At 48.8% G+C, this 21,287-nt stretch overlaps 2 protein-coding genes and 1 long non-coding RNA gene across 3 annotated transcripts; 2 read left to right on the forward strand and 1 right to left on the reverse strand.

Annotated features, from left to right (window-relative positions):
- Positions 1-6,172: 6,172 nt before the first annotated feature.
- On the reverse strand, positions 6,173-7,939 carry LOC135813593 (uncharacterized). The gene is made up of 2 exons (XR_010553028.1): positions 7,340-7,939; positions 6,173-6,657 (listed from the first exon to the last, which is right to left on the reverse strand). It is a non-coding gene; the product is annotated as an uncharacterized LOC135813593 (long non-coding RNA).
- Positions 7,940-12,315: 4,376 nt separating this feature from the next.
- Positions 12,316-13,200, forward strand: LOC135813353 (uncharacterized). The gene has a single exon (XM_065326453.1). The coding sequence runs from the start codon at positions 12,316-12,318 to the stop codon at positions 13,198-13,200; it is 885 nt and encodes a 294-aa protein (XP_065182525.1).
- Positions 13,201-17,070: 3,870 nt separating this feature from the next.
- LOC135813880 (acetylgalactosaminyl-O-glycosyl-glycoprotein beta-1,3-N-acetylglucosaminyltransferase-like) lies at positions 17,071-20,074 on the forward strand. Its single transcript, XM_065326902.1, has one exon. It carries the CDS (start codon positions 17,497-17,499, stop codon positions 18,805-18,807), a length of 1,311 nt encoding a protein of 436 aa, XP_065182974.1. The 5' UTR covers positions 17,071-17,496; the 3' UTR covers positions 18,808-20,074.
- Positions 20,075-21,287: the final 1,213 nt, after the last annotated feature.

Below are 21,287 nucleotides of genomic sequence, written 5' to 3' on the forward strand. Positions count from 1 at the left end.
AGAGAGGGGAGCGCAAAAAGAGTGGATGAGTTACACTTAGGGAGTAAGAGCGAGTTTCTAGTTCTTAGAGAAGAGAACCAATTAAAACACATGAGATAAGGTGGGCACAACTCAAGCTTAATAGAATGGACAAGAGAAGCCAGGTGTGCACTGCGTCCATGTGATAACGGGGTTGTGTGAGCGATTTTATAAAGGGCGGATCATGAGAGCATGTGGGGTTGACGGAGGAGAATTTTAAGGATTTTCTTGTGGTGTATTTCAAGCTTTGCAGCAGCGGAAGAGCAAAATCCAACCCAAGACGTATCGGCATAATCAAATAATGGGCGAAGGTAGGCTAAATAAAAATGAAGCTTGCAAGAAAGTGGGAGGTAGGAGCAGTGGGGGGAGAGAATTCCTAAGGATTTACTTGATTTTTTACAGATATTCGATGTGGGGTACCCAAGAGAGTGCAGAGTCAATCACAATGCCAAGGTGTTTGTGAGAAGACACTATGTCAATTGGATTTGAAAAGTTGGCATGGATGAGGGTTGTGAACTCTGGCTGGGGCGGGAAGAGCATGATCTTTGTTTTTGATAGATTTGGGGACAATCTCCAGGACGACATCCAGGAAAGAACTTCCTGAATGCCAGCACGCAAGTTGTTTTTCAGGCCAGTGAGGGAAGCTGATGAGGTGAGAAGGGTCGTGTCGTCAGCAAACAGAGACGTTCCAGGGAAGACTGCAGGTAAATCGTTCACGTAAATTATAAATAGTAGGGGACCAAGAATTGATCCTTGAGGAACGCCTGACAATACTGGCTCTGCAACCGAGGATGTGCCAAGCACAGTTACGTACTGATAACGCCCAGAGAGATAAGATTTCAGCCAGGAGAGTGGTTGTTTACGTACCCTGAATGCATGCTCGAGCTTGGCCAAAAGTCCTCGATGCCAGACGGTATCAAACGCCTTGGCCAAGTCAAAGAAGCAAATACCAGCAAGCGCTCTGTTATCCCTATGCTGGCACACCTGCTGCACGATGCGGGTCAGTTTAAGGGAGGTGGAGTCGCCTTTACGAAACCCAGATTGTGCGGGACTCAGAAACGGCGAAACATGTCTGTATAAGTGATCATAAAAGATGCGTTCACATACTTTGGACACGCAGGGAAGAAGAGAGATAGGGCGGTAGTTTGCAGGTTCGTGGCGGGAACCTTTCTTGTATACAGGTATGACTTTCGCTGTTTTCCATGCGCAACGGAATATGCCCGTGGTAAATGACATGTTGAAAATATGACACAAAGGGAATGCTATGGACGGTGCCAGGGCCTTGAGGACCCGGTTGGGGATGCCGTCGGGACCAGATGCCTTGCACGTCGGAAGCTTCTTCAGATGACGCCGGGCAGTGGCAGTTGTGGTGATGACGGACGTGAAACAAGCTGAGGGCTCCGAGGGGGTGAGAATAGGGGGAATAGAGAGCAACGGGTCATCTGGCCGAGTCACAGAGGCAAACTGGGCGTTTAATGCGGTAGCTTTGGCCAAAGGGTCAGCCGCCTGCTGAGTCCCTGTGGTGAGTGACGGAATTTCCCGTGATACGTTTCGAATTCTTGCTTGTCTCACAAACTGGTGAAGCGATGGACGGTGTCTACCCTGCAAAGTAGTTTGCACTGAGCGGATATAAGCTCTGTACTTTGTCCGCGTCAGGGTTTTCACTATATTTCGCTGCTGTTGGTATGCTTGTTTGTTTTGTTGTGTTGGGTACTTCTTAAAAATGCTATAGAGATCATATTTCCACTTGATTGCTGTGCGGAGATGGGCATCAACCCAGGGTGGCTGACTGGGCCGTGGGCAGCGGTGAGAATACGGCTGCTTTCCGAATGGCCAGAGGTGCTTCTCAAGGGCACTGTTGAGAATGGAAGAAAAGTGCGAAAGCGCATCATTGACGTAACTGGCACGCAGATGCCAGCTCCAGTCAATGTCAGCGAGCTCTGCATTCACACTATCCCATAATAATATTCGTTAGGTGGCACGAAACAACTAACGTTTGTACCAAACTAAAGTGACCCCTTCTGAACGTTCGGGGTGACAGACCTCGACCCAAAACGAAATTTAGTACGTAACGAACCTGCTGGTGGAGTGATCTAACGAAAGATTTCGTGAACGAAAATTTGTACTTTATACAGTAAGTCGTTCGTCGTAGCGGTTCCGGGATCAGAACTTTTTTTGTTTACTGAATACCACAGAACCATCAGATTCTGCACAGCAGGGGCGGTGGCATATTGGATGGAAGTGGGGGAAGCCTGGGCAAAAGTAACTCCTCCGACCAAAGGTCTCGGTATCATTGTTACTCCTGTGCGCCGTTGTAAACTTGTAGACGTACGATCGAGTACCGAGTCGTCGTTCATCCTCCATAAGTCCTGCTTCATGTTGGGTAAGCGCGGAACGTGAACCGGAGCAGCCAACAAAGTGGTGTTCTATCCTCACACCATCTTCCTTTTATTCCCGTAGCTATGCAGAAGACGTTACTTCAGTAACGTCTGGCGCTAGCCAGGGTCCACACAGCTTTAATTTGGTGTTTGTTTGTTTGTTTGTTTGTGTCACGGCTGGAGCTATCCCGTATCTGTCCCGTATCTGTGACTACAAAGGCTCTACAGGATTGTACATAACAGCTGTCCACAATATTTGCGGGCTCCTGTATCTGTCCCGTACCGTACCAATATTCGTCGTATTATGTATACTAGTACGACTCCCTGATGTAGAGGGAGATTTGGAAAGAAATAGGGAGACGAGGAGGAAATTGAATTAGAATAGATGCCGAATAGGTGATAGGATGCGTCAGCATAAACATACTTTGGAAGAGAGATCCCGTCGTCTCCAAAATAAGCGTGAACGAGCGATTCAGCGCCGGTCACAGGAAACGCCGGAAGAGAGATCCCGTCCACTCCAGAACGCCCGTGATCAGCAGAGTCCGCCGGTCCCAGGCAACGTCAGGACAGACATCCCGTTGAGTCCAGAACGCCCATGATCGGCAGAGTCTAAGCCGGTCCCAGGAAACGTCAGGACAGACATCCCGTCGAGTCCAGACCGCCCGTGATCGGCAGAGTCAGCGCCGGTCCCAGTAAACGTCAGGACAGACATCCCGTCGACGTGCCGAAAAATAAATCTGCACCCTCTTTTGCCGTCGGACAGGATACGTATTATAGGAGACTGTAAAGTTATGTAATGTCCAAATTTCGACGTGAGCAGCAGGTCACTCGCGTTGATTTTTCGACGTGCGAGCCAAATAACGCGAGCTGAACTTTCGCGTTGCAGACATCCCGTCGACGCGCAGAAAAACTAAATCTGCAGCCTCTTTTGCCGTCGGACAGGATACGTATTTTAGGAGTCAGTAAAGTTATGTAATGTGCTCCACAGGCAACCAAGCATTCGGCGAAGTCATTGGCTCAACAGGTCAATGTACATGTATTACTACAAAAAGGCCAGAAAATCCGATTACTGTATTAAAATCAACTAATTTTCGCTGGCGATTTATTTTCGCTGATTTCGCCGCTTGGTACCAACCGACCAAAGTAAATCGCAGGCCAAAGTTTGTCATATAGGCAAATGATGCATGATTGAGCAATGGATGCATGAGAGAGCAAAAATACCGATCGGTTTCAAATTTGACGTGAAATTGCGCGTCACGTCGGAAATAACGTGCATCTTAACCTCTCTAATAGAGAGGTTTCTATTTCTCATCGGCCAAAATTTGTTGATTTACAGTATAAGGAGATAACAAGAAAAGAAGGAACAAACCAAAAGTAGATGATTATTAGAGAAATAACAATCCGCAATAAATTCTGCAAATACTTTTGCCTAACTCATAATATTGAAACCGATTGAAACGTTTTTGCAATACAGTGATGTGGCCAATCAACGGAAAAAAGACATTTCCATCAGTTCTTATAACATGTACGATGAGCTAGGCAAAAAGGCATAAAAGCATAGCGTAGGGCCCTGAGCTTCCAAGCTCTCTCGTTTGGTGTTTGTTTGTTTGTTTGTTTGTTTGTTTGTTTGTGTCACGCCTGGCGCTATCCCGTATCTGTCCCGTACCGTAACGTACCAACAAATACAGCTGGCCACAATATTTTTATTTGTTTGTGCAATCGGCATGCCTGGCGCTATCCCATACCATCAAGAGAATGAGTATATGCGAAGTGAATCGGCGGAATGCATTCAGTGCAGTAACATTTTGTGTGGATTTGTGTGCGAGGCCGAGATCCCACTAGCAGGCTGGCTGGGCCGCCTGTCGAACAGCCCGGGAATCGCAGTAGGTCGACAGCATAATGATTATAACGTGTATACAGTCATGTAGATGTATAGCAGGGAGGCATATTATGTAAACGACTCTCTGCTGTATGGGGAGATTTTCTGGAAAGAAATACGAAGTAGGGAGACGAGTAAATGCAATTAGAATGGATGGTAGTTGCAGTCAGTATAATAATAAGAAGAAGAAGAACGCCCGTGATCGGCAGAGTCAGCGCCGGTCCAGGAAACGTCAGGACAGCCATCCCGTCGACTCCAGAACGCCCGTGGTCGGCAGAGTCAGCGCCGGTCCCATAGCTATGCAGAAGACGTTACTTCAGTAACTCATTGAAACGTTTTTGCAATACAATGATGTAGCTAATCAAAGGAAAAAACATTTCCATCAGTTCTAACAACATGCACGATGAGCTAGTCAACAAAGCATAGCGCAGGGCCCTGAGCTTCCAAGCTCTCTCGTTGGGGCAATTGGGCTATGCAGTATGAACCCACCTCTTTTTTTTTTTAGCGATTCTCTAATCCGCACCCCTCCTATAGCCTAGGGCCGTGTCCCTTTTAATTAAAGGGGCACTCCGGCTTCATTTTCGACGCCGAGTTTTCGATGCCAAGACGAAGGTAGGTGAAAGAGAAGACCCCTCGAACAAGAACGAGTCTCCAGAAGCGATTGAGTCGAGCAGGAAGACGACTTTTGAATTTCGCCGAGCGAGCGCTGATGACGTAATGAGGGATTAGCTTGCCAGTGGAAATGCATCTGCGCACATACATTTCACATACTTTTTGGCCAATTTTCAATCGAAGAGGAGGTTGTTTTCTATGTTCTCTCAACGTCGTGAGCGATCCCGTCTTCTATACCCTTCCAGGTACCCTGAAGGTCCTCCAGAGGAGAATTTATCTCCAGCGAAGCGTTGTTGATCCGCTAAATTCGTCTCGAGACATATTCACCCAGTGCAGTGCTGATAAATGTAGAATGTTGAATCTGTGATAATTGTCGACGATGGAGAGAGAGGTTGAATGATAGCCGCTGTCGCAGGGAAAGTGAAGCTGCTGGAAGTCACGACGGGGAGCTTGTTAGCATCACATGTGCATCCAGACTTCAAAGCACCTTGACGGAATCGGGGAGTACTGACTATTTGTCTCGCCCTCAAGTTTAGTGAATTTTATGACCAGAAAATTATTCGATCAGGATCCCTTCTATATGATCTACAAGATGTGTAGTACAGGTGATTTCTGAACTTGACGATATGGAGACCGACCAGTAGACCTACCAACAACGTGTACCTGCAGGAAATTCACCCAAGGCTATTGCTATCCTCTTCAGTGGCTGTTGCTTTTTAGTAAAAATATGTTCACTTCTCTCAACATACTCCTGCATGGCAACAAGAAGGTGCGCTATGGAATTCGACGCCACAATTTTCGCCCAGCTGTGGATGAAGCATGGTCAAGTCATGGCAGTACATATACTTGAAACAAATGGGAAATTGAAGTTCATTTGTGATGGGAAGTTTGACTGCCCCAGTGACCGAGTCAAGCATTGTCTTTTGCCGTGGCACAAATTGCTGAAGAATCCGAGATGGTCTTGGAACTATGCACATGGATACTACCAGAAATAATGGTGGCATTGTGGAATGGGACAGCTCACGGAGAATACTGGAATAGCTCAAGTATCTCTAAGTGATTGTAAATCCTGTTCTGGCTGATAGCCTCGGCCTGCTGCGCCCATCCATGTACAATGATGGGAACGTGCATTTCTGTTTTCTACATATTTGCCGGCTACTGTACCGTGGTATTACAGTTGCAGGTCCCTTATATAAAAAATATGTTCAACCCCCTCCCACATACCCACATTATAAATATGAACTAACAATTTCACTGTTGGACTCGCAGGCGGCTAGAGAGCAAAGAAACTTTGGAGCACTGTGGATACAACATTTATGGAAGGAAAAGTGGAATCATTTCTAACACATTGTTCAAATAATTATAGCACTGAATTGTTGAGATTGTGAGCACATTCCAATCAGCACTCCACATATTTTATAAGCGGTGGCAATCGTTAGGAATAGGTCGTGAGTTGTCAGAGTGCTCCAGTATATGAGAGAATGTTTTGTTTGTCTAATCGACGGCTCGTTTGAAGCCAGAGTTGTTTGAACTTGTTTCAGTCGACTTGATTCTAGATAGTAGTCGAAGGAGTACTATGAAGTACAAGTACACACCACAAGTAGTCCGTAAGGTATCTCGTGAGAATTCCGTCGGTACACATCAGGTATCAGCTTGGAAAGATGGCTCCTCTCTGTTTCTTGAAAGCCTGTATAATTGGACTGTGGCTCCAGCGATTCCCTTCTCAGAGCAGATACCATACCCAATACCGTCAATGCATATTGGACAGACCTGTATGCACAACAGAAATAGTGGAGGGAAATCTCTAAGCTCATGAACACGTCAGTGAAGTTTGAACTGCCGTTGTTTGTGGCCATCAGTATAAACCTATCGACTATAAGAATAATGTGCAAACAAACTTCTTCTATAACCACAGCTGGGGCCATGGAATTATAAACTTAGGGAACTGCCAATTCTGGTCTGAGTTGCGTTCGAGGCCTGCAATTCATGATGGGTATCGTATGCTGCATTGACCAGAGATCATATTATTATAAAACTTCCATGCCACATTAAAACACGCACCACTTTCGAGTACTTTGGTATCCCTCACCAAATGGGCATTCGTTCTCGGGGTGGTAGGCGTCACTATTCGTTATGCCTGGATCAGATTTCATTGACCCCAACTATCATGAAGAATCATTTTTACTTTGACTGGATTTCAGTACAAGTTGTAGAACTGCAGAATCAATTTCGTTGTATTTGGGCAACCATTTCACTACAAACGCTCTATTGGGAAAATAGAATTTTTTTTTAAAAATACATGTCCAAATTCCACATCTACCCAAATCGGAATACTTGATCACGTATTCAGTACTACACGGAATGTTTAGAAAACGCCAGGGAATAGGAATTGCTATTACGAGAACTCCAGGCCAGGGTACTAGCATACGAACAAAACAAGATAAAAACTCACCAGTGTAGTTGTAGTAATTCATGTCGGTCACGGTAATATTGACGATAAGCAACGAGGCACCCTCCGATTTGGTCAAGCTGCTTTGAAGTCTGGTTGTTCAGGTGATACAAACGGGCTCCCCGTTGTTACTTCCAGCAGCTTCACTCTCCCTGCGACAGCGGCTATCAGCCTCTCTCTCCATCGTCAACAATTATCACAGATTCAACATTCTACATTTATCAGCACTGCACTGGGTGAATATGTCTCGAGACGAATTTAGCGGATCAACAACGCTTCGCTGGAGATAAATTCTCCTCTGGAGGACCTTCAGGGTACCTGGAAGGGTATAGAAGACGGGATCGCTCACGACGTTGAGAGAACATAGAAAACAACCTCCTCTTCGATTGAAAATTGGCCAAAAAGTATGTGAAATGTATGTGCGCAGATGCATTTCCACTGGCAAGCTAATCCCTCATTACGTCATCAGCGCTCGCTCGGCGAAATTCAAAAGTCGTCTTCCTGCTCGACTCGATCGCTTCTGGAGACTCGTTCTTGTTCGAGGGGTCTTCTCTTTCACCTACCTTCGTCTTGGCATCGAAAACTCGGCGTCGAAAATGAAGCCGGAGTGCCCCTTTAAAGAGAGTGATAAATCATGGTAACAGTACAGTGTACATGTACAGGTCTACAGACTACAGTAGGGTGTTCGGTGCCTCGAACCCAGGCGCATTTTGAGTGGAAACAGTTTTGTACGGGGTCCGTGGCACAATCGTACATCACTGTGCTTCTTGCCTTGGCAAGGTAAAATTTTAGCAGCTCAGGACGAGTTTGTTTCTTTGTTGGAAAGAGGAGATGTCTCTGCTGTTGAGACCGTAAGTCCCGTTTCCACACGACGAATTTTAGCAATGTTACGCCCTGCGCAACTTCAGGGTATCGATTTCGACCTGTTCTGGGCCGGTCGCAACGCCGGCGACTATTCCATCGTCTTCAGCGTCGAAAAACTACGCAGTGTGTGAAATTTGGAGGCTGTACGATGCTGTCTTCTTGTTCTATGAGCGATCGATTTGCGCCAGGATACCAAATGTATAGAGTACATGTACATGTACATGAAGTTGATGGACTTGGCTGTAGTGCTGTTTATTTGTAGTTTCGCTGAGCTACCACATCAGATAAACCTCTGGTCGCTGTATCTGGAGAGTGGAGAAAGCCACTGTGCAGACAAATTGGTCAAGAGCAGATTTCCTGCCAATACTGCGTTCAATATGCAGCTGAAAATCTGCACAGAATTGACACTCAGAGTCAGAGGATTTGCAAAATTGCAGCGCGCTAACGCAGTGCAGCTACGCAATGCCGTATGCACCGTGTCTTGAGTACATTGTCATCCACATAGCATGGGCAATGTAGGACCAGTGTATTTGTCGACTTTATAATTTACATCCAAATTACGCTTGCACAATCATCCGATAAATGAACTGTCTGTTGGTTGTGCGAATCGTATGAATGAATTACATGTGACGTGCGACACCAATTGCCCCGAAGTGCTGCACGCGCCGTATATGACTGGGAGCAAGTTGTCCTTCTAAAGCTGATGATTAGCAGAACTGCTGCTGCCTTGGCCTGGCTGAAGCTTACATCGTGTTGAAATGGTGCAGCATACCTGTTAATTGGCTGCATGCATCCGGTCCCGCGGCGCAACATGCCCGGGTGTGGGTGCCGTCTCGGCTGAGTGCGTATGTTATTTTCTTGGATGCTTCATCTACACGGGGTAGATAACTGTAATCTCCTCCTGGTGATGTGTCTTTGTAGTACCCGTATTCCAATTAGCTTCAGCCTGTGAAGGGTTACATCTTTCGCATCTATTTCGACTAATTTGTACGCGTTGCTATGGTGGTTGCTATGGGCGTAATTTGAATTTGGCTAATTGGAATACCAAAAAAATTGGTCAAGTGATGGAAGCTCTCTATTGGCTATCATCTGTGGAAATTTGAAAGACCCTGAACGAAATTGATTTTCACCTTGTTCTAGTTGGTTTTGAATTTCCCGGTTTTGTGCCACTGGCCTGCATCAAAACTGTTCCAGAAAAAGTGCCAACAAGCGCACTTCAAACGATCATAACTCTTGAACGTCTGGTCGGATTTAGACAAACCTCATATATTTCCCGGCTGGTTTATCCTACTCTTTCCAATGAGACTAAAATCGATGAGATTGGAGCAACTTTCAAAATCGTCCGAACACCCTAACTACAGTGTAGCTTGAGTGGAAAAAGTGGATCAGATCTAGATGTACTACATACAATGTGCATGTACAGAGAGCGGAGTCCTCCGGTTCGATAGAGTGCTCAATGCGGAAGCAGAGCAGTAACACACGAGTCGATAAGTAGTTGTCTGAAGGTTTCCATCCACGGTTGGTAGAGCCCGATCTGTTGAGACCATCTGAACCGTATGGGTCTTTGTAAGACCCGGTTCTGACCCTAGCCCTCTTTACCCTAGGGGAGTTTTTTAAAGGATTCTCCTAACGTCAGTCGTGCTGTGACGGCTCTACCAACGGTGGATGGTTAACCGGTTGTAGAAAAGTCACTGTTTCCGAACACGGTGTCCTCCACCTTGTTACATGCTGTCAACCAACAACATGTTTGAACTAAAACAAGGTTTATCTAATGAGTTATGTACATGTACATGTGTGTACTGTATAGTCTCGTTCGTTTCCTTTTGTCTTGACTTTAGTACTATTAGTACTACTACTACTAGTACTGAGTACTAGTAGTTTTGACGCAGCTCTCACGCTTGTTTCACGTGGCCTGAGAAGTGACATGATTATGATCGATCGATGAGTGACATGTGGATCGACATGATTGCAATATTGATGGAGCACGTACACCTGGTACACGTATAATAATTATAATGTACTTGTTTTGAGGCTGACAGCATGTCAACCAAGGGGATAATACTTATGCCATGTAACCAGTGGTAACCGACCCGTCCGTGCGCACACGGCGTAGCCTACCGCCGTACCGGGCAACGTATAGCAGAGTAGATCTACTAGGCATGGATGGGTGAATGCGGGCGCAAGCCGGGCAACAGCTGTATTCGCGCAGGTCTCCTAGTGACGGTAGCCTAGTCTTTTGCCGCTTGGTACAGACTCAGTAGTAGATCTACTTACTACGTAGTATTACTATTAGTATTATTAGTAGGACACTGTCTTGGTGTCGACTCGATCGATTGTCATTAGATTAGGCGACAACACTCAACAGACAAACTCACTACACTAGTCTTCATGATTGATTGAGAGAGAGACGCAGCTCGCGCAGACACTTCCACTTGTACCGTACAGACTGTGGAGTACGAGTACGAGTGTGGTTGCACGAGTGGGAGCGTAGATATCCTGTACTCTGTACTATTGTAGGCTGTACAGTTCTGCCAGTAGTAGTACGAGTACAGTAGTTGTTTTGTCTGTGTGGCCTTGGCCTACAGTACAGAGTAGACTCAGTTATTGAATGTCATCAGATGACATTCAATAACTGAGTAGACTGTGTAGGCCAATTCAAAAAGTATAGGCCAATGATTATGTGTAGGCCAATTCACTGTCACAGTGTGTACAGACTCAGTGTTAGCCCAGCTTGGCGGATTATGCCGGCATAATATTTGGCATAATCTTGGGATTTCGTCAAAAAATTATGCTCCGGCATAATATACGGATTCCAACGTGGTAGGTCGGCATAATCTTTCGGTTTAGACAAAAATTATGCTTAGGAGCATAATACAGCTTTGTCAGAAAGCCTGCAGATGTTTTTTTTATTTTTATATAATACTATTAATAGTTACAACTCCTTGTCATAGCTACGGCCGGCTATATACTGTAGATCTTTTTTTTCCGGCTACGGTAGATCAGTCTACGACTTGCACCAAGAGTACATAACCGGTTAACCCCCCAGAGTGTGCAACGCCTGATCCAGTTCTGCATAGGGTCTTGGTCGAGCGGATCTTTGCGTCATAATACCGTACACATCTGAGGGGAACCCGGGGAGTCGCGGGTACTCTTGGATCAAAAACAATGGTGCCCTGCCTCGAGACCGGCCTTGCGCTGGTGTGAAGTGTACGCATGACATCAGAAGATCCGATTCCGCTCGACCAAGACCCTACTGGCCTACACAGAGCTGGATCGGCGTTGCACACTCTGGGGGGTTATGTACTCTTGCTTGCACACAGCACAGTACAGACAGCGCTCAGCAGCACTAGTACTAGTAGTAGTAGTAGTACACTGTACAGTCCAAGTAAAGCAAGTCCAGACTTTATTTGGCATGGTGGGCTCCACGCGTGCACGGCACGAGCGTCTACTGAGTCTGGCCAGGCCGGGCCCGCGCGCCCGGGGATAGATCTACGACTCGACTCGTACAAAATAACCCTTGCAGGCATGCACTCCTGCATGCTGCAGTGCGCTGGTACGAGTAGATCTGTAGCGGATTCTCGGTCACATGACCTGATTTACTTCGGTTTCAATGAAATTCTCATATTATTGGCTTCATGAAATTCTCCGGTCTCGCGGTCACACTTATATGTATTACGACCGCTTTACCGTATCAGCATGCGCCGTTCACTTCCGCACCGTATTATCCTTATTTGCATGCGTACTACAGCTGTGTACAACTAGATTCCAGTGCGCCGCTGGCCTTCCCTTTTGGTATAGTTGTACCGTACACCGTATTCAGCAGGCGAGCAGAAGTCGCCGCTCCTTGCCTTTTGCCTTGCTTCCATTATCTCTCTCTCTCTCTGGTTGTGAGCCGAACAGTAATGACTGTAAGACTAAAGTAACATTAATTATGACACCAGATTCAATCGTTCGAAGTTAGTTCTAAATTCACGAATCCAGACTTTTGTATAGAATTACGTAGCGCACTGCTACAATTGGTGACCCCGTCTAGTGTTCGATCACTCGCGATCGCTCAGTGGTCTGCACGCAGCATTGAATTTTACTTTTTAGTATTTTATGAGCACTAGTACAGTATGAATACCTCAAACTCCGGAGCTAGCACACCTATCCGCAGTGTAGGTCGTGGCCAACTGCTGTCCAGAATCACCGGCGCTGGAACTTCCGCAGCAGGCGGTACAGCCCGCGACAGTGAGGTGGCCGCGGTCAGCTTGAACGTCAAGCTACCACCTTACTGGGCTGCTGACCCCCAGGTTTGGTTCGCACAGGTTGAATCCCTGTTTTCCACCCGTCGCATCACCAGCCAGGTGACCAAATATCAGTACGTGGTGGGATCACTGACACCAGAGTATGCGGCAGAGGTGCGTGACATCATCCTGGATCCTCCTGCTCAACAGCCGTACGACGCTCTCCGCGAGCGTCTCATTCACCGCACGCAGATGTCAGAACAGCAGCGTTTGCGCCTGCTGATTTCGGACGAAGAGCTGGGCGACAAGAAGCCCACCCAGCTATTACGCAAGCTACAGCAGTTAGTAGGTGAGAACGCCATGCCCGAAAAACTTTTGCGAGAGTTGTTTGTCAGCCGGTTGCCCCGATCGGCCAAGTCAATAGTAGCATCCTGCCCTGCATCACTGCCGCTGCAGGATCTGGCAGAAATGGCTGACAGAATAGTGGAGGCAGCTGGTCCCAGTGCGGCAGTACATGCAGTTCGCAACACTGGCGAGTCAGAGACAATGGCTGCCATTGCAGCTCTCCGGGACCAAGTTGCCGCCCTGACGACTACTGTAACCGAGCTGAAACAGCAGCACGGCCGCCCTCGCTTTCGCGGCCAACCCCGCAGTCGCTCGGTCTCACCGCATAGCTGTGGTTTATGCCATTTTCACCGCAAGTTTGGTGTGCAAGCCCGGCGGTGTGAAGCCCCGTGCTCCTGGTCGTCGGGAAATGCCCCGGCCAGCCAGTAGCGGCTCCTGTGTCTGGCCCACCTACCTCCCGCCGCCTCTATGTCCGTGACGTCACCAGCGGAACCCGTTTCCTAGTGGATACCGGTGCTGACGTCAGCCTGCTGCCAGCCACTTCTGAACACCGCCGCCACGTCGATCCGACTGGTCAGTGTCAGCTCCGTGCTGCTAATGGCTCTGCTATTCCGGCTTTCGGGCAGAGGTGTTTGACCCTTGACCTTGGTCTTAGACGAACATTCCCTTGGATATTTGTCGTTGCTGACGTGAAGGAGCCGATCCTGGGGGCTGATTTCCTCCATCGGTTCAGTCTCCAAGTCGACCTTCATGGACGCACCATCCGTGACAACTCCACTGACCTCCAGGTCAATTGCATTCCTGCCGAAACCGCATCGCTCAGCTGCTCCTTGGTTTCCGCCCCGGTGGCCACAGCACCAGCATTCACCGGCCTGCTTGCCGAGTTCCCAAGCCTCACCAAACCATGCTGTTATGACCTGCCGGTCAAGCACTCGGTGGAGCACCATATTGTGACTACCGGCCCGGCACTGCATGCCCGCACTCGTCGGCTGGCTCCAGACCGCCTGGCAACGGCCAGAGCTGAGTTCCAGCATATGCTGTCCCTGGGCATCATTCGGCCATCCTCCTCGCCCTGGTCCAGCCCTCTCCACATGGTTCCTAAACCCAATGGAGACTGGAGGCCATGTGGAGACTACCGACTCCTGAATAAAGTCACCGAACCGGATCGGTATCCGATTCCTCATATTCAGGATTTCACCAGCAGTCTCCATGGTGCTACAGTGTTTTCGAAACTGGATCTGGTCAGAGCGTATCACCAGATACCAGTAACCCCGGCCGACATTCCCAAGACTGCCATCACGACTCCGTTCGGGTTATTTGAGTTCATCAGGATGCCCTTCGGCCTCCGGAACGCGGCACAGTCATTCCAGCGGTTTATCGATTCAGTATTGCATGGCCTGGATTTCTGCTACGTCTACCTCGATGACCTCCTAATCGCCAGCTCCGACCACGCTACGCACCTGCAACATCTGCGCCTGGTGTTTGAGCGACTGCAGCAGCATGGTTTGGTGATCAACCCCGCTAAGTGCGTTTTCGGCCAGCCGTCCCTGACGTTTCTGGGCCATCTGGTTAACGCCCAGGGCATCAGCCCGCTACCGGCAAGAGTCGACGGCGTGGCTCAGTATTCCCTTCCAACATCTCGCCGCCAGCTTCGCGAGTTTCTGGGCATGGTCAACTTTTACCGGCGCTTTATTCCCCAGGCATCCGACATCCTCCAACCACTGACGGATCTGCTTGGTGGACCTCAGCGTCCGAAGAACTGTCCCCTGAAACTTGGCACTGCCGCTGTCACGGCATTCCATGCTGCCAAGGACGCGCTTGCTGCAGCAACGCTGCTCATCCACCCCATCCCGGATGCACCCCTCCAGCTCGTTGTGGATGCATCAGATGTCGGAGTTGGCGGGGCCCTTCAACAGCTTGTTGATGGGGCATGGCAGCCGCTCGCTTTCTTTTCCAAACGAATGCAACCAGCTCAGAGTCGCTACAGCACGTTCGGTCGAGAATTGCTAGCTGCATACCTGGCAGTAAAGCATTTCCGGCATCACCTGGAAGGCCGCTGCTTCCACATTCTCACGGACCATCGCCCGTTGGTGTTCGCCATGCAAGCTGCTGGTACTAGCCACTCACCTCGTGAGCTCCGGCACCTGTCCTACGTGGCTGAATTCACGACGGATCTCCGCTTCCTGCGTGGGGCTGACAATGTTGTTGCTGACGCTCTGTCTCGCGCCACTGTTGATGCAGTAACCGCGCCGCCGGCCGCTGTCGACTTTCAGGCTCTGGCAGCCGCCCAGCAGTCTGATCCCGAGCTACTCTCCGCTCAGCAAGACACGCAGTCGTCTCTGAAGCTTCAGCCAATCCCGTACGGTTCCGCTACCCAGCCTGTGGTGTGCGACATGTCGACCGGCACTGCCCGCCCGTTTGTACCGTTGTCCTTTCGCAAGACCGTCTTCAACAGCCTGCACTCCCTTGCACATCCGGGTATTCGTGCCACTCAGCGTATGGTTTCGGCACGCTACGTCTGGCCCGGCATGCAAAAGGACGTCCGGGAATGGACCCGCTGCTGCCCCTCCTGTCAGCTGAGCAAAGTGACCCGCCACACCCAGGCTCCGCTTGGCCAGTTTCTGCCACCCGATGAGCGCTTTGACCACATCCACATTGATTTGGTCGGCCCTTTGCCTCCCTCCGGTGGTTGCACCTATCTGCTGACCTGCGTGGATCGCTTTACCCGCTGGCCAGAGGCCATTCCGATCAAGGACGCCGCCGCGGAAACAGTTGCCACCGCTTTCATCGCTGGGTGGATTGCCCGCTTCGGCGTCCCATCTGTCGTCACCACAGATCGTGGCGCCCAGTTTGAGTCCGCGCTTTTCCGCCACTTGTTGGCCCTGCTCGGCACCTGCCGGACTCGGACAACTTCCTACCGTCCACAATGCAATGGCCTCGTCGAGCGTTTCCACCGCCACCTAAAGGCTGCTCTGAAGTGCCACCCTCATCCTGGTGCCTGGAATGCAATGATGCCCCTGGTGTTGCTGGGCATTCGCGCTAGCCTGCGCGAGGAGTTCCAGTGCAGTTCCGCGGAGCTGGTCTATGGCACCACTCTCCGCTTGCCATCTGAGTTCTTCCAGCCACCGCCATCTATGCCGTCGGTGCCCGTCTACGTTCAGTTCCTCCGGGATGTATTGCAAAACATCCGGCCCTCAGCCGTTGGCCCTCGCCAGTCCAACCGCCCAGTATACGTGCCGAAGGATCTGTCAACGTGCGACTTTGTGTACATCCGTACCGACAGTGTCCGCAAGCCGCTCCAACCACCGTACACTGGTCCGTTCCGTGTCCTCAAGCGTGCTGACAAGCATTTCACGGTCGACGTCAAGGGCAAGTCCGACCAGGTAAGCATTGACCGCTTGAAGCCCGCATATGCTCTGCCTGTTACAGCTGCTGCTGCTTCTGCTCTTTCTCTGATTGTCCCGCCGGTTGCTGCTGCTGCCCCACCCCCTGCACGTGCTGTTCACTTTGCTACCTGATCGGCTGGGCTCCTCCGTTCTTTGTCGCCGTGGGCTTTATGTCGGACCTTTTCTGGTTGCCGTGCGGTTTTCATTTTTTTTTCTTCCTTTATACACTTCTTCTTCTACGTTGCGGTTGCCGTTTCTCTCCTTTCCAAAGTTATCGTTTCCTGCCTCCGGCTTGTACACTGGCAGGGGAGTAATGTAGCGGATTCTCGGTCACATGACCTGATTTACTTCGGTTTCAATGAAATTCTCATATTATTGGCTTCATGAAATTCTCCGGTCTCGCGGTCACACTTATATGTATTACGACCGCTTTACCGTATCAGCATGCGCCGTTCACTTCCGCACCGTATTATCCTTATTTGCATGCGTACTACAGCTGTGTACAACTAGATTCCAGTGCGCCGCTGGCCTTCCCTTTTGGTATAGTTGTACCGTACACCGTATTCAGCAGGCGAGCAGAAGTCGCCGCTCCTTGCCTTTTGCCTTGCTTCCATTATCTCTCTCTCTCTCTGGTTGTGAGCCGAACAGTAATGACTGTAAGACTAAAGTAACATTAATTATGACACCAGATTCAATCGTTCGAAGTTAGTTCTAAATTCACGAATCCAGACTTTTGTATAGAATTACGTAGCGCACTGCTACAGATCTACTCTTCAGTCTCTTGCATGTACGACGTAGTGCAGTGTAGTGCACGTGTTATTGATAGTGTGCATGCGCGCGGTACCTACAAGCCGTCGGTACAACCCCGCCGGCCCGCACGCTGCTAGCGCTATAGCTCGATCGATCGAGTCACCACTTTTACTTCCACAAATTTATTTTTCGTGCGACATGATGCAGGCAGCAGGCGTTGTTAGGTGACTGAAAGAGTGCAATTTCAAGTCAAAGAAGAAGGATTTCTTCCCAAGATAGACGTAGACCCTACGACGGTGTTTGAACGGCTGGCATTGCCTGGATCAAGGTTGTTTACCGGTATATGTTCGCGTGTTTGCAGCTCATCTCAGCCGGTGACAGTGCTGATATCAATGAAATAATCTTGCAAGACACCAGTCGAGTATCCACCAACTTTCTAGTTTCTGCCGTGAACATTTTATTTGAAACCTTTCTTCCTTTGGTGTGTCGGAATTTTGTAAAGTCAGCGCCCGTATTCGACATGTAGAATTGCATTCGGTGATGGGGTACGCCTGGATAGCCTGGCCTGGACCACTAGCCTGGGAGCAAGATGCCTCACAGATCGACTACCACCTGTCTGCTGCTGATCGTCCTGGTGATCACAACGTTTATAGCGCTGGTCGTTGTACTCTCTCCTCCCGATGAGCGAGCTCCAACTGGCAGAGATGTGGCCGATGAGGTGAGTATGCCCCTGACTGAACCACGTACGGTGGAAGCATTGCGTAAAATGGTTCATAGTCTTCAATCAATTTCTCAAGGTAACAAAGGCCATGGAGTATCCTCAGATGATAAACCAGTCACTGTGATAAAGCGCCTCAATCATTTGTTGCCAATGTATTTCAAGCGTGCTCAACGTTCATCATCTTTGAAGGAAGACAAGTCTAACCTTATTCGGCTGCTTCTCCTGACAAAATCTGCTCCTGGAAATTTTGACAAGCGGCTACAGACGAGATTGACTTGGCTTTCGCTGGCCATCCAGTCGTCCAACTGTCGGTGTACGACAAATACAGGTGACCGGTGTACACGCTATAGCCGCCTGTGCCAATACCGTCACATTGTCTGGTATCACCGCTTTTTGATTGGCATGGACAATGAAGATACGGATCTAATGGATACAGTACTGAAGGATGGAAATGAACATCTTGATGTTCTCTGGTATCCCGAGGAGGATCATTATCGTCGGTTGACCTGGAAAGTACATTGGGCGATGCAGTGGGTTGTCAACAATCTGCGCATTGACTATCTAATGTTTGTGGACGATGACAGTTTCATGCACCTGCCTCACTTAGCAACATACCTAGCAACGGCGCCCCGCACACACCTGTATGGCGGCCGCGTACCGTACAATGATGCGGTGGTGGTGCGCGACAAAAAGAGCAAATGGTACGTCAAAGAGAAGGCATTTCCTGGCCAGCACTACCCACGCTATGTATGGGGAGCCGGCATGATACTAAGCAGCGATGTTATGCACATGGTTGTAGAACGCTCGCACATGCACGAGACTTGGTTTGGTGTAGATGATGCGTTCATCGGCATCATCCTCAATCGGAGTGGCCTGTCGCCTACCAACATCAAGTCGATCTATCCAGCAATGTCAGTGTTTCATGGCTGTACTCCCGGCACAGAAGGTCAGCCACCTATACTAATCAGTTCTATAGACGAATGGCACCGGCACACCATGATGGAGTATGCTATGGGTAGTCTATCTCTCTGTTCGCTCATGGTCTGGCCGGTTTGGTGGAGAATTAGCTCATTTGTTCAGTCCTATGCCTTTATTCTCATCCTAGCCATCCTAGCTTTAATCTTCTGCCGCCCTCTGGTGCAGCGCCGCTACTTGTTCAGGCTCATTGTGTACGTATAACACGTTGTCCGGAGGCTGCTGCTGCAGCTAGGGATAATCAATTTGTCACACAGACTATGCAGCCTAGCACAAGCAGCACAGTTGTCCCTGGAAGCTTGGTCATCATTGCCAGCTCTGACGTGGAGAGTATCACTGCAGTGGGTGCTTGTTACATTGGCTGACGGCCATTGTTGTTTCCTCGGCGCCTGTGCACCAGCGACACGCGACAGCCGTGTGATCAGGCCAGGGCGTTGTTGCCGGACCGTTAGTGGGAGAATGCAGACTGCGTTGCATTGCACAACACCGGCCACTTGCCTGCCCTTGCGACTATCCCAGTGACGTAAAGTTTGCGTGTGTGTGTGCGCGTGTGTGTGTCACTCCTGCCAGGGCGAACACAATTCCAGTGCTGCGGCTACTGGTACTATCAACCCGAGTTTGCCTCGCTATTCACCTCCATAATAGCCTGCTGTTCACTTTTTTTAATATTTTCGAATTTATCTATGGACACAAACACAGCAACTTTGTTTCTAAGAATTTCTGTGGCGACTTCGTAATCTGTCTCTTCTTTGGTTCTTCCTCTTTTTTTTATTACTTGACTTCCTCCTCACGCGAGCCGTGAATTTTTTTACTTCCTCGCTATAAATTGTTTATAGCTAGGAGATTTCCAATTCTTTGTACATGTGTTGTGATCTATGAAAATCTAGGGCTTGGTCATAGTGTTAGACAGCATTCATATTATTTATTATGCTTCAAACAAATCATGTTGATTAGTCTTGCTACTGCTGCTGCTACTCCTGTTGCAGTTTATGCTTCTTCTTCTTTTTAATGTCCTTGTATGCCCCTTCCCCCTACTCTCCCTTAGAAGTGTGTTCTCCTTGAAGTTTGGTCATGGCGCTGCTGGTTCAAAGTGCTTTTTTGATATTTGTTTTCTGTCTAGTAGATCCCTATAAACAAAGCTTGTTTGTACGCTTTTGCATCTTCTACTTATTTTTTTAAGAATCTGGCTTATCTCCCACCTAAAACAAACATTACTGCACGCACACACGTGCACATGCCCGCACACGCATACACACGCGCGCGCGCGCGCACACACACACAATACATACAGGTGCATTTTTTTTATCCTTCTCTCTCTCTCTCTGTCTCGTATCTAGTTAGACTATGCACCAAAATTTGCTCCAATTTAGTCAATTCTTCTCTTCGGAGGTGTGCTCACCGTCTTTTTCGCTCTCTTGCATCGTAACTCCAATTTCCATTGATTCTGCACTAGTCTATGTTGCACACTCTCCTTGCCTGTGCTGCAGTCTGTGGTGGGACTATGCTGCCAGTGTGTGCAAGTGCATGCTTTGCTGGTTTGCCTCAGTAGAGAGTGCTGTGGTATGTTGCTGCCTCGTGCGATAATCGTTCAAGTCGATGGTAACAGTGTTGCCTTACGTACACCTGAGAGCTGCACAATATGCGGTAACACCCAGGTTTGCAATGACCAAGGGCACTCTACACATGCAGCTGGTGGCCTGTGCAAGCCTGCAATGATCATCCAGCTCTCCACTCAGCCACCACATGTCTACATGTACATCGGCACCACTGTGCTGGCACTATGTGCACAAGCACTCTCCCTGCGGGAATTTGCGGAAAAAGTCTTGAAAACTTAGGCAAGAAATTGCGGCAGAAAACAACGAAAAATGGGCTGAGGCCGTGAGGGAAAAGAACAGAAAAATGTTTTAAAAAAGTGCAGAAAACAACAAAAAACGCGGATTATGCAGAAAACCACGGGTTTGGGCCAAACTCGCGAAATTTGTTGCATCCGTGGAATCGCGATTTCCTGGAGGGACAGAAGAGTATGGGTAACATGTACTCGGTGCATACTGTCAACTGGAATAATAAAGAGATCTTGCTGTAATCTTCAGTGTGTGTGTGTGTATGTGCGTGTGTGTCACTTCAATCAGCTGTGTGGTGGATACCAGGCTAAAAATAGTGGCAGTCAATTCATCAGCCTTGCAAGCTGTTGAATGGTGTAATCCCAGCACAAGTTGCTATGTCTAACATAGCTGTTCGCTATCATCGCTTCCGCGATGGGCAGGTCTGAGGTCTGAGGTGTGTGCAGGGCCGCCGGAACCGGTTCGGCTGGTCCGGCCATGGCCGGACCACTTTTCCCAGTTGGATGGTCCACCTGATTCATGCAAAACTGGTGTAAACAAATTGGCTCATATTCACGTAAATTTTCCAAATAATTTCCCAATTCTGATGCTTAATTGTTACTAATTATATTATAGTTTCATCCGTCACATCTGCCTGTCTCTCTCTCACGAGATGCCCAAATTGGCTCATTTTCACGTAAATTCTCGAAACAAATTCCCGGGGGCGACCCCCCCCCCCCCCCCCAACTCCCACTTGGACATCGGCCGGACCACTCACAAACTCCTTCCTCCAGCCCTGGTGTGTGTGTGTGTGTGTGTGTGTGTGTCATTTTTGCTACCCTTTGGTTTTTCAGTTGCGATAAT

Source organism: Sycon ciliatum, chromosome 4 (genome assembly GCF_964019385.1).
Source record: "Sycon ciliatum chromosome 4, ocSycCili1.1, whole genome shotgun sequence".
NCBI classification, from domain to species: Eukaryota; Metazoa; Porifera; class Calcarea; order Leucosolenida; family Sycettidae; genus Sycon; species Sycon ciliatum.